The sequence below is a fragment of the Falco cherrug genome, chromosome 4, assembly GCF_023634085.1.
Source record: "Falco cherrug isolate bFalChe1 chromosome 4, bFalChe1.pri, whole genome shotgun sequence".
NCBI classification, from domain to species: domain Eukaryota; kingdom Metazoa; phylum Chordata; class Aves; order Falconiformes; family Falconidae; genus Falco; species Falco cherrug.
The window spans coordinates 72384311-72396602 of record NC_073700.1 but is presented as its reverse complement, the minus strand read 5'-3'; the positions used below and the strand labels follow the sequence as shown (position 1 = coordinate 72396602).

General features: G+C 42.5%; 1 protein-coding gene across 7 annotated transcripts in view; it reads left to right on the top strand.

Annotated features, from left to right (window-relative positions):
* The window catches only part of CACNB2 (calcium voltage-gated channel auxiliary subunit beta 2), a 255148-nt gene that overhangs the window by 138115 nt on the left and 104741 nt on the right, over nt 1–12292 (top strand). Inside the window, exon 1 of one of the 7 annotated variants that reach the window (XM_055708411.1) lies at nt 5134–5497. The exons of the other annotated variants lie outside the window; for them this stretch is intronic. Coding sequence (XP_055564386.1) covers nt 5465–5497 — 33 coding nt within the window. The 5' untranslated portion in view covers nt 5134–5464. Of the gene's footprint in view, nt 1–5133; nt 5498–12292 lie in introns of those variants that run through there. 7 annotated transcript variants of the gene reach the window in all.

Genomic DNA, 12292 nt, shown 5'->3' with positions numbered 1-12292 from the left:
CACCATGTTCTGGGATGCTGCCCAACACTTCTGCTGATACAAAAATTAAAACAAAAAAACCCTTCTAATTTGATACAAAATTTCCTGGTTTTTGGAGGGTGCTTCAAAAAGAAAGGATGGTGCCATTCAACAGAAGTGAAGGAGGAGGTAAAAATCATATTCTGGCCCCTCTATCCCCCTCCTTCCCACCCCCCAACATACAGATAGGTATTTAGTCGGAGTCTGGGAAAACTCAGGCTGAATTACTTACTGTCACGAAAGTATATGAGCAGCACGGTGCTATGATCAAGCCGTTAACTCTCCTGAGTTTACTTGTTTTCAGTCTCCCTTGCTGAAACAGTCCTATCATTTTTGTAAGATACTTGAATGTTTCCTGGAACACTGAGTCTTATTTCCTGGTTGTTCTTAACTTGCGGAGACACTGCGGTTGCCACCATACTGCATTCCAAGCGTAACAATGGCAATGAGAAGAACTGGAAAAGACCCATCCTTCAGAACGTGCTGATGTAGAGAGGAGCAAGGCAGCCTGGGCTTCATGTCCTTCCTGTAGCTCTTTCAGGGCCATCACACTCCTGGAGCTGTAAGCAAGCCATGGTTTTTGCTGGTGGAAGTGTGGTGCCCACCGTTATCCTGACCATGTCAGAAAATCAATGGGAGAGCTAAAATTCATAGGAAAACTGAAAAATTACTTGCTAATCATCGTTTTCCCATATAAAGTAATACTGTTAAGAAATTATTTACTTCTGGTTGTGGGATGGAATTAGATAGTTTGGATGGTAGGTAATCAAAGCAAAATAGCTCTTGCTTTTTGGTCCCAAATGTGAAATGGGACGAGTCCTTCAGAGTTTTTTGCCACAGGTAAATTGAAAATGAAAACAGGAGCATTGCTGAAGTTCCCTTAAGAATGAAACACTTGTGTTTACAAGAGAGAATTATTGTTGCTAGCTGTACAAAAGAGAGTTACAAGCTGTTGACACTCTTCACTTGGATTTCAGTTTGAACCTGAATTAGTAAGAGAGAATCAATTGCTTTCCATTAGAGCTCCTGAGGAAAAAATGTTGTTACTGTTGGATGCAAGTTGAAAGGTTCTTGTTTATGGAGGAAGGTCTGTTTAGTCTATTAACCTTGACAACCATGTCAGCAGTTTTTTCTGTTTGTTTTCCCAGAGGCACTATGCTGAAGTAGTATGATATACAAAGTTATTTATAGTGTAGACAATTCATACCTATACTTAAAAGACATGGGTCAGAGTTTAAATGCCAGAGTTAAATGCTATCCTCCTAGACAATTTGAAAAGTCATGCTTAATCTTTGAAAATTAAAACGAAGAGATAGAATCACTAAAATATCAATGTGAATCAGATATTTTTAATAGGAATTTGTTATGTTTTCACAGAGTGGTTGAGGTAGGAAGGCACCTCTGGAGGTAGTCCAGTCACCTGCTTGGAGCAAGGCCACCTAGAGCCATTTGCCCAGGATGGCTTCATATGGCTTTTGAGTATCTCCAGGGATGGATACTCCACAACGTCCCTTGGCAATCTGTGCCAGTGCTCTGTCACCCTTACAGTAAAATACAAATACCCAACAAAACAACACACATACACACACACACACACACACACAAATAATCCTTGTGTTTAAGTGGAATTTCCTATATTTCGATCTATGTTCATTGCTTCTTGCCTTTTCACTGGGCACCACTGAGAAGAGTGTGGCTCTATGTTCTTTACTCCATCCCATCAGGTATTATACATGTTAATAGATTTTTATGAAAGGAACAAAATTTACGGAAGCAGTCAGAGCAAAAAAAGTCCACACATATCGACACACCTGCATTTGTACCTGCTTGCCTCTGTTAACAGATTAAAATTGTTATTGCTGTGCTGGATTCTACAGATGAGCAAGGGCTGCTCTGAAATTGCTTGTGTATAGTAAAAAACTAAAGAAGTGACTTATTTTATTGTTGTGATTTACTCATCATTTCAGATTGTACTCTTGACTTTCATGGCCAAGCCTCCAGGTAGTTAGGGTAGTTCAGTTTATTCTACTTGAACTACCTTATTCATCAAGCTGGGTTTGTATGCCTGTGTAGCCCCCTGTCATACATCTTCAAGCACATGTCCTGCTGGAAAGTACCAGTGGAAGAGAAGAGCAATTCCACCTCTAGTTTTGTTTCCACCTTCTTTTTTTATAGAGCCATTGCTGTGGGTTTTACACTTTCTGCCTTTATCCTAGGTCTGTTGCTGTCCTAAAATTTGTCTCTTGCTGAAGTCTCCACCCTACAGGTTTTTTCAGGAGCCCCTTTTTGCTTCATCCACCAGTTTTTCCCAGGCATCCCATCTCAGCATCTCTGGCCTGCTTACCTCCATTCCCTGCTTACCTCCATTCCCTTACCATTCCCTGCTTACCTCCTAGCTTTAGGCCAGTCAGGTAGCCAGCTGTCCCTGAGCAAGTCTTTTCAAATCCACATGTTCCCTGCCTACCATGAATGTTTTTCTTGTCTAATCTTAATTTTTGTCTTCTGGCATGGCTTTTAGCATCTTCTCCCTGTAGGTCACACAGTCACACTGCTTTGTTCTGCATTCTGGTTTTCTGCCTTTCTCATTCCCACCACCTCTCCAGTCGCATTGCTGCCAGATTCCTTTTTCCAACCTACTTCTCTATCTCCCATTTCCTCTTCTGTGTGCACTCTTTGTGTATGGATCATGAGATTCTTGCCTGTACTGCCTCGGTGCAGGGATCAGCACCAGCTAGATGCTGTCTGCCCTGTGCTGGCCAGTCCAATTGAGCCACAGGGGAAGGAAGCTCAAAGAAAACCCACCACTGTCACTTAGCTGGTCAGGTCATCCAGAAGTGCTGTGCTAAGTTTAAATGCCCTCAGCAGGGGTGGCATTTTTGCAGACTTTAACTCTTGAACTATATTAGCTATATACATATTTGCTTTGTGGAGCCCTGAGATAGACTTGGGTACCTGTCATGATGTTTCACTTCAAGAGAGCAATGAGCAATTCAGTTTATTTACCATCCAAGCTGCCAAAATCTGGCTGCTTGTACTGTCTGTAGTGAGAATTACTTGTGACATCAAAGTGACTTATGGTGACAGTCTGAATAATGCCCTAAGTCTCTGTTGAGTAGATGTGAACTGCAATCCTTCCTGATTTCATATTCATGCCCAATAGCTGATGAAACTATTAAAAAAAAAATCACCCCCATAATTTTTAATGCATGAAAAGCAATATGTTTTCCTTGTTCTTGATGGTAGGAACAGTTGTGAGATTCCAGCTCCACCCCCTCCCCCCCAATTTGTTTGTGAGAGCCAAGAAGGGAGCAATCAAGTTACTGCACCGAAATTTCAGTTGTTTGTAAGAGGTGTATCAGACAAGCGAAGTAATGGGTGATGACAGTAGCTTTGCCTAGTGTTGACAGGTGTGGTTTAATGCTAAAAAAAAGCTGTGCAGTAAAGCTTAGGCAACTACATTAAAACTAGTAAGTGTATGTAAACACACTCGAGCATCAATAGTGGCAAGCAACTTGGGCAAGTGATTGTAACATTCCACTAGTGGTGTCTTATGTCTGTTTTTTTTACCTACATACATGAATGGTGCATGCTTTGTTTACTTTCTGGGAACACAATATTATGAAATTACTTGTTTCAAGCCTAATTTGCAGTTGATATAATTTGAAGTGATCTGTTTAGCTGACAGATTAGCTGCTATTTTGTAAATGTATGGTTGGAAGTAAAATTCATTTATTCTGTTTTCCAATTTTCTATTTCCACGAGAACATAGCTTGAAGTCTGCTTGTGAATATATACAGAAGAAAAATTCCAGATTTATGAGTCATAGCACATATAGTCAATGGAGGAGCAAAGGTCTGTTTTGGCAGAGAAGGCAGACTGAGGGAAGAATATCTTACTAACTCATGCAAAGAAACCAAGGTAGTCAGGACAAGATGTACTTGAAATAAGCAGGGGGAGGAACACGGAGGATGTTTATAATGTATTTGAACTGCTTCATTTGGTGTTTTGGTTAGGACAGAGGTCTTGTCCTCTTTCCTCTGTGGAAGAGAAGAAAGTTTAGTAGCTTGAACTGTTTTCAATGCTGTATGTGTTCGTGGTGTCTTGTCATGGTATGTTGTGTATATTATATTGACATGATTATAGGTATAAATGGGCAAGCATACACCCACAAATGTCCTCCTTCAGGTGTAACATATTCCATAATTTTTTCCTAGAGCTTGCGTGATGGGATATGGTGATAGCAACAATATGAACTGTAAGGACTTTAGTGGACTTAGCAGAGAGGGGATGGATTTCCTAGGGCTGTGCTAAAGCAGTTTTGGTCGGAGCTGTGTTACTGCATGGCAGCGGGTGGCCTCTGCCCCAGCTGTGAAGGACAGCCGTCCCCAGAGGGCAATAGTGCCTGTGCCTGCTGCCTTCATGCTGTACTCCTAGACCATCTGTAATGAGATCGATTTTGTAAAGCCCCATTTTAATATTAGATTGGGAATGCTGTCGGCGAATTAGTGTCCAAGGGTTTTTTTAGAGTTTTATCCTGCTCTGGGGCTGCTGTTACTCTTCCTCGCCTGCGGTGCCGGGAGGGGGGTGGCCGGGCGCGGGGCTGCCCCGTGTGCCGCGCGGGAAGGCTGCGCTGCGTTCGGCGAGCGGGGCTGCAGGAGGAGGCAGCGAAGTGAGTGAAACACAGCAAAACCGTCCCGGACTGACTTCAGTTTTTGAAATCGAGACAGCGAGGTAGCTCTGTGGGTTTCAGCGGAACTGGCAGAGGAGCGAGGGAGAAGTTCAGATGAGCTCGGGTGACCCGGAGCGCGAGCTGCCCGGGTTTGTGCTCCCCCAAGCTGAATCCGTTGTGCTCGCTCAGCCGAGCGCCCCACCCGGCTGCAGCACTTGCTCCCTGCGCCTCTCGGCGCCCGGGCCGCCGCTCCCGCCGCAGGAGCGCTGCCCTGCCCCGGGCCACCGGCCCTCGGGTCCCGCTCGCCCGGCCACGGCCCCGCTGTTCCCGGCAGCCAATCGGGGCGGCGCCAGCAGCACGTGACGAGGAGCCGGAGCCTGAATGAGCGCTCCGGCCCCGCTGCGAGCCCGCCGCGCCCCGCCAGCCCCGCCCGCCCGCAGCCCCCCGCCGCTGCCCCGGCCGCCCCCCGCGGTTTGCAGCCCCCTGCCGCGCTCCGACCGGGCGCCGCTTTGCCGCCGCTTCTCTCGGCCCGGGGAGTTCCCCCTGCGGGAGCAGGTCGCCAGACCGCCGGTTCCCGGCCTCGTGCGGCGAGGGGGTGGGTGCCGCGGCCGAGAGCGGTACGCCGGGCAGCCCGGGCGTGGGAAGCGGCGCTGGGACGGTGCCGCCGCTGCAGAGCCTGCCTGGCCGCGACACGGCGGTGGAAGATGCAGCTGAAGATCTTACTTGAGGCGTTTTGAGCGCTCTGGACGTCTGGTGTCCGGCTGTGAAGGTGTAGCTATGTACCTGTTTGGCAGTGAGGAGTACGAAGTGGTAAGATGTAAACTAAAGGATTTTTTTTTTTTTGAAATCATTATTTACTTTTAATGTTTCCTGTCTCTCAGAGTTCATTTGGCAGCTTTGAATTTCTCTCACTGCTGTTCTCTCTGTAGTTGAACTTTAGTACTGGCCAATTCAATTGCTTTCCAAAAATGACACTTTCCTTAGGTCCTTCAAGTAGTGAGATACTATTTGCTAGATAAAATTGAATTTGCTTGTCACATTTGTTGCATTGTGGTGATATTGAAAATATTCAAGTACTGAATACTCGGAGGCTACTCAGAGTTTGGGTTAAGCAAAACCATGCTTTCAAATAATTCAGACTTCGTCTCATACTTTGTAATGTAGGTAGACTATGAGGAGCTTACAAAACTGCCCTTATCTGTATGTTTGTGAGGATGTTGCCAAACCATTTCTTTTGTACACTTCAAAACATGTCATTGTAGTGTAACGTAATGTCCATCAAATAAGCTAGCTTAAAAAAACCCCGCAAACACAGCCACATTAAAATCTGTCACTCTTTACTTAAATATTTATGTAAAACGCCATTTGAAATACGTTGATGATGTCAAAGAAGATGAAAACCGCTAGTAACTCCGTGCTATTGCATGGTGTTGGTATCTGACGGAAAAGTTTGCAATTTTGCAGCCTGAGGCTGAAGTGCCCTGTTGTGAGCAAACTGGATGGATTAATCCACCCACACACCACTCCTGACCGGGTCAAGACCTGAGGAGCTTTGGAGAAAAATTATGAGACCAAAAAAATGTGTATGAACTCTACTATAGGACATCAAAATAAATTTCATGTTAAAAAGTGACACATTCTTTGCATGTAACTGGCAATTGCAAATGTTTTGTTTTGATTATTGAAGTTGCTCTTTGAAGTATGAAAGCGCCTTTTATGGCAGTCTGTGTTCTACGACACTTTTCAAGGAATTAGTTTTGTTATTTTTGATTTTTCACCCATTTTTTTCTATAATTCCAACCAGCTATGGTTTTGAGATGCAGGAAATGTAGAAGGAGTTGTTGAGGAAAATAATTCAAATGCAGCTGTCTGCGTATTGCTCTCATTTGTGTGTGCAACTCACACAAACTTTCACAAACCAAGCAAGGCAACTGCAAAGAGCTTAGTTTCTCTGAAGCAGTAAGCAACATGGCATTGCAGTAATTACTAGTTTATAAAAACTGACAAGCAAAAGAAAGTTTCCAACTTTAAAGCTTTTGATGAACTGATTTATTTTTTTTAATCCATTACATCTTTGTAGCTCTTTGTGAGGGTTGCAAATCCATTTTAATAGGTTTTTGTGCGGTCTCTAATCTGTGTAGTTACTGGTTTAAAGAGAGTGAAGCTTTGAGTCTGAAATTTTAAAGTACCTTGAAAATAACCTAGATGACTGAAGAATGGTGTTAGGGTTTTGGACTCCAGTATCTCTCTATTTTTTTTTTCCTGATGGTGTTTCAGCTTTTTAAAAGGATTGAAGTATTCTGTGTTACCGAAGATAGTTTAATGTTTAAGGCGCCTTTCACAGGGAGGTTGGACATCTCATTCCCGTCCCTTTCCTACTTCATAGTTAAGTAAAGTGGAAAAGCATCAACAGAGAAAATAAGAAGTCCAAGTCCACCATGAATTGTGTGGTTTGTGTTTTTGTTTTTTTTTTTTAATTTTCTTCTTTTTTCTTACTTTTTTTCTTTTTTTTTTTTTTTTCCCCTTCTTTTCTTCCCTTTTTTGATTGTGGCCGTGTGGTTGTTTTTTTTCTCTCTTTAATATCTCTGGAGGTCCCTGGAACTGAAGTGTAATTATCTGTTCAAACAAAATGTTTTGTTAAATCCAAACCAAAATATCATTTAGGCTTTTTCTTCTTTGTTTTTCTTTAAAGCAAGATTGTTGAGGGGAAAATATGGATGCGCTTTTTTGGTGCTGTTTTGGTAGCCAGACTTACCAAGATGTTTGCTTTACTCAGTGGTAAGTAAAATTGAATAGATGGCCTACGTAAAGCTTAAAGAACCATTTTGTTGTTCAGGAAAAGCTAGAATCTGTGTAAAACTTGTGTCTGTTACAGATCTGTAGTCCATGAAGCCATATGCTCTGGACTGTGGAAAAGGCATTTGTTTTATCGTCCCACACAAACAATTACTTGTGAGTCACTGAAGGACAAAGTGACTAGAAAGAGTGACAGTAAAAAATCTCAGGATTTAATTTTAAGTTCACTAATAATTTCAAACAATTTTAAATTAGTTTGAGGCATTCTAGCTATGCATATAAAATTTGATTTTTATCCTAGAATGCAGGTTACTGATAAAAAGAAGCACAGCATGATTAAAACATGTCTTAGAAGAATTAAATAAAATCTTCTTTAAAAAACCAACCCTTAAACACAGTAATAGAGAATTAGAACTTTATATGCTCATTGCGTACATTTTCATATGCAGACAGACATGTCCACATGAGCACGCAGATGCATTTGCAGAAACAAGATCTGAAGTGGTATTCTAAGTCAGTTAAATTTAAAAGCAAAACTCCACAGACTGATGCAACCAGCATTTGCATGTGGTACCCTCTTTTGCTTTTTTTTTGTTCCTGTATATAAACAAGCTTGTATTATTAGTTTACTCTTGAGTGCATATTAAGTCTAGGTATCTGACAGCACTGATAATAAAAATTTCTATCATCTCCTGCAAACCCTAGCTAAAGAAAGATAATATCACTTAAGGATCAGTCATTAAAACACAGCACTGGAGTTTATGACCTCTGCATAGTAAAAAAAAAAACACCAAACCAACAGTGTTGTTTCATGACATAGTGACAAATGTATTTTTGAAATCATTAATAAAACCATGTGGCTGTGGTCCTCTCCTGTTTGGATGAGTTTTTGCATAAATTTTCTAACTTAGGATGTTAAGTGCATTTTAGCACTTTAAGCAGATGCTTATTAACCTCCTTAAGAACTGGTGGAATAAACGTATAATATCTTTTGTGATTTTTTTGAGCCTTTTTAAAATGCCATATACAAATATAGAGGTGTTTTGACTACAGTAAGCAGTTTAATTACAGGAAACTAAAAAGCTGCAGGCCAAGCAATCTCATTTGTGGCTATACCTTGTGTAGGGATTTTTCTGTTTGTAAAATAAACCTGTGAGAACAGTGGGAGCTTCTTGTCACAGCTACCTGGTAAATTGTACTCTGCATTAACCTCCCAAAGCAAAAGCCTCTAGAACTTACTCCCAACAGTCTTAGGAGTTGCTGCATAAGGGATCATGGAAATACAACCTGCTTGCATGCTGGGGAGGCCTGCCTGGCTCTCCTGTGCCCCCAGGCTGCACTTGCCCAGCAGAACATTTCCCATAGCTGCAGGGCCTTTGCTCTTGCCTCCTCTGGTGGGCTTTGCTTGGGCTGTGAACACTGGGCGTCTCCAGGCCTCCAGCCTTGTCCCACCAGTGCCTTTCCAGGGGACCCTGGGTGGAGGTATGTGGGCCATGGGTGATGGCACTGGCTTGTCTCTACCTGAGCGTGGGACACCTTGGTGTTTCATCTCCCCCTCCCCTCGTACTCTTTCCTGATAGAAACTTGGGGCTCTGTTGTAGTAAGATGATAAGACACTGTGGTGGTACGCGTAGGACTAAGTAGGATTTCTTTTGAGAACAACCCAGTCATTGGAAAGCTGTTTTATAGCAGAGTAAGTCAGAGGCAGGGAAGAATTTTCTTGATGATTGGGTTCATTTAAGGAAAACCATTGAATTCCGTTCAGTCTGTTGCATGCTGCTTTCATAAGTTTCTGATCAAAGTAGCTGTTTTTAACTTTCTTGAGAAACTCAAAATATGGCCCTTTTGCTCTTCATAGATTTATCTCTTTGAAAATATCCTTACAAAGATTGGAAAACATCTTTATAGTTCCAGGGAATTGGTTGTGATGTCCAGAGCAAATGTTTTGGTTGCCTTGGAAATCCAGCATTTGTCACTTGTGTTCTCCAGGCAAAACTTTTAAAGAAATTGTCTATTTAAATTAAATCTTCACTTCCTTTTGAGTTTGCTTCTGTCCTCTTGCAGGATGGATCACTTTTTATGGAATATTAAGTATGATGTTGATAGATGCCAGTTATACTCATGGGTCCTGCAGGGTAGCATTATCCTCTAAAAGTATGAAAATCTGTCTGTTAAATTTCTAAAGGAGTGGAAGATTTTCAAGCAGTCAAATGACACTGAAGTTTGAGAAGAGTTACTTTTTGAGTGCTGTTTGTGAATCAGACAAACCCTGATTCTGGATGCATGTGGCAGGCATATTGCTGGTACGGCTAATTTTGCTGTCTGAAGGGAAAACCCCACCTATTTTAGAAATATGCTATTGTAAGTCCTAGAAATCAGTAGGGAGAACACATTGATGTGTTTTCAGTGTTTACTCTGAGTCATCGCCACTTACCTTATTTCAGAAACTGATCAAAGGGAGGAAAGATAGTAAGGATGTTGTTTAAGATTGGAAAGAGTCATGTGTAACTGTTTAGCATCAGTATTTTTATACTGTGGATTAACACAGGAACATATCTAAAAATCGTAAATCAGGATTGCTTCTTTGGAAACCTCTCACTTGACTTACAAGTTTATTATTGCAAGCAAAGTTCTGCAAATTACCTGTGGCAGAATACTGTAAAAATGTAACCTTAAGATTTCAGAATTAATTTTCCTTCTTTACCTTAGTTCAGTGTAAGGCAGCGACATTTAATGCTGTGCTTAGATGAGTAAGTTGTACGGCACTTATCAGTCTAACTGGAAGTACAGACTTTAAAGGTAGCAGAGCCATAAGTCCATCCTTGGACAAATCACTTGATGTTTTGATTTGTTGCCTTTAAATTTTAGGTGATATTTGGTTCATTTCTGTTAACGACATGTTTAAATTTTTAAAGCTCATAAATTGCTAGAAAAAGACCTGCTTTACATGTAAGAAATGCTAGTATTTGATTAATTTTGACTGGAAATGTTGTACATAGGTACTAGGAATGGAGTTACTCATGCCTGAAACTGAGTGATTAGCAAGAAAAGCTCTGCGTGAAAAATAATGTGCTCAAATCCAGAGCTGGATGTCGGTTTGTGAAACAGTCACCCTTAGCAAGCCTTTTCCCATGGATTCTCTTCAGTAGCCAAAGTGTAGAAGCAATACGTTTTTTTCTGTCCAGAACTGGAAAAATGAGGGTCATTCTTTATGGCATCTTTCCCCCAATAGGTCAGAGATGTCTCAGCTGTGTTTTAAGCACTGCATATGAGATTTGGGATTCCCCCAATGGAAGCCTGGGAGAGCCGCTGGTTTCGATTGTGTAGCAGAATGGCTCATAATGCAGTTTCAGTTTAGGATAGGGAAACACTAGAGAGGAAAACCTTAATAAACACATTCAGGGAGAGGTATTGGTCATTTCTGTGTTACTCCCAAGACACACAGTGTGCTTTCCAGTTAGTGATTTGTGCAGTTGTAGTGACCACTATTCTTTCCCTGGAGGAAAACTGGTGTTTACTGTAACCTCCTGTAGTGTATGTGAAGTAGATTCTTTAATAATGATACTACTGTTTGACCTTTGTATAGCTTTCTTTTCCTTGTTTCCTTTCCTTAATTTGAATTTCACCGACTGAGGATGGAATGTTTTTCGTTAGACATTGTATTGAAGGAATTTATACTATGTCTGGCCTTCCCCTACCTTTGTCCCCACGATCCAGCACTTAAGCAGGCAAGGAAAAGGTGGGGAGTTCTGTGGAAGCTGTAGGTGGAGGCACTGAACTGTAAGTCCAGTCTCATAGGTGAGTCTATGATCAGCCGTTCCCCAAGTAGAGCGCAGCACTAATATATATAACATAGTGTCCTGGTTTATGTGGTGCTCTCAGAGATTAAAGACAGGGTTCCCCCACTCAGAAATTAGCGTTCAGAAGTGGGTATTTCCAACAGGAAATATGAGGCAAAGCAACAACCGCAGTTAACCTGGATCCTTTTGTACTGGCTTAGTGCTGAGTGGTGTCTGGAGGCAGTGGAGGAAGGGAATGAGCGTACGTACCTCTTACTGTGGAAGAGGATCGCGGTTAGCGTGCTGTCTTTGAGAAGCAGGCTCATACCGGAGGCATGTGGGGGGGGCAGCCCTGTGAAGTAAGCAGAAATCAGACGGTTTCTGGCATTTAGAAACCAAGCACACTGACCAGCTCCAGGTGATGAAATAGCAAGGGACAAGTTTACTTCTGCTTATGGAGTAGAGGGGAAAAGATGTAGAGTGTGGAAATTGGGTTGGGTTGGCAGGACCAGTGCAGTTCACCTCACAAATGTGAAGGCAAAATAACAAAACCAAAATGTTTACAAATGGCATGCACGGATGGGATGGGTGAGCCGCCTCATGAACACTTTCGACAGAATCACAGAATGATTGAGGTTGGAAGATCCCTCTGGAGGTCACCTGGTCCAACCTCCTGCTCAGGCAGGGCCACCCAGAGCCAGAGGCCCAGGACCGTGTCTGGACAGCTTTTGAGTATCTCCAAGGATAGGGACTCCAAACCTCCCTGGGCAGCCTGTGCCAGTGCTCAGTCACCCTCACAGTGAAAAGGTGTTTCCTGATGTTCAGAGGGAAGCTCCTGTGCTTCCAGTTTGTGTCCACTGCCTCTGATCCTGTCACTGGGCATAATTGAAACAAGCCTGGCTCTGTTGTCTTTGCACCCTTGCGTCAGGTATTCATATATATATTAACAAGATCCCCACTTCAAGCCTTTTCCTCTCAAGGCTAAACAGTTCCAGCTCTCTCAGCCTTTTCTCATATGTGGGATGCTCCT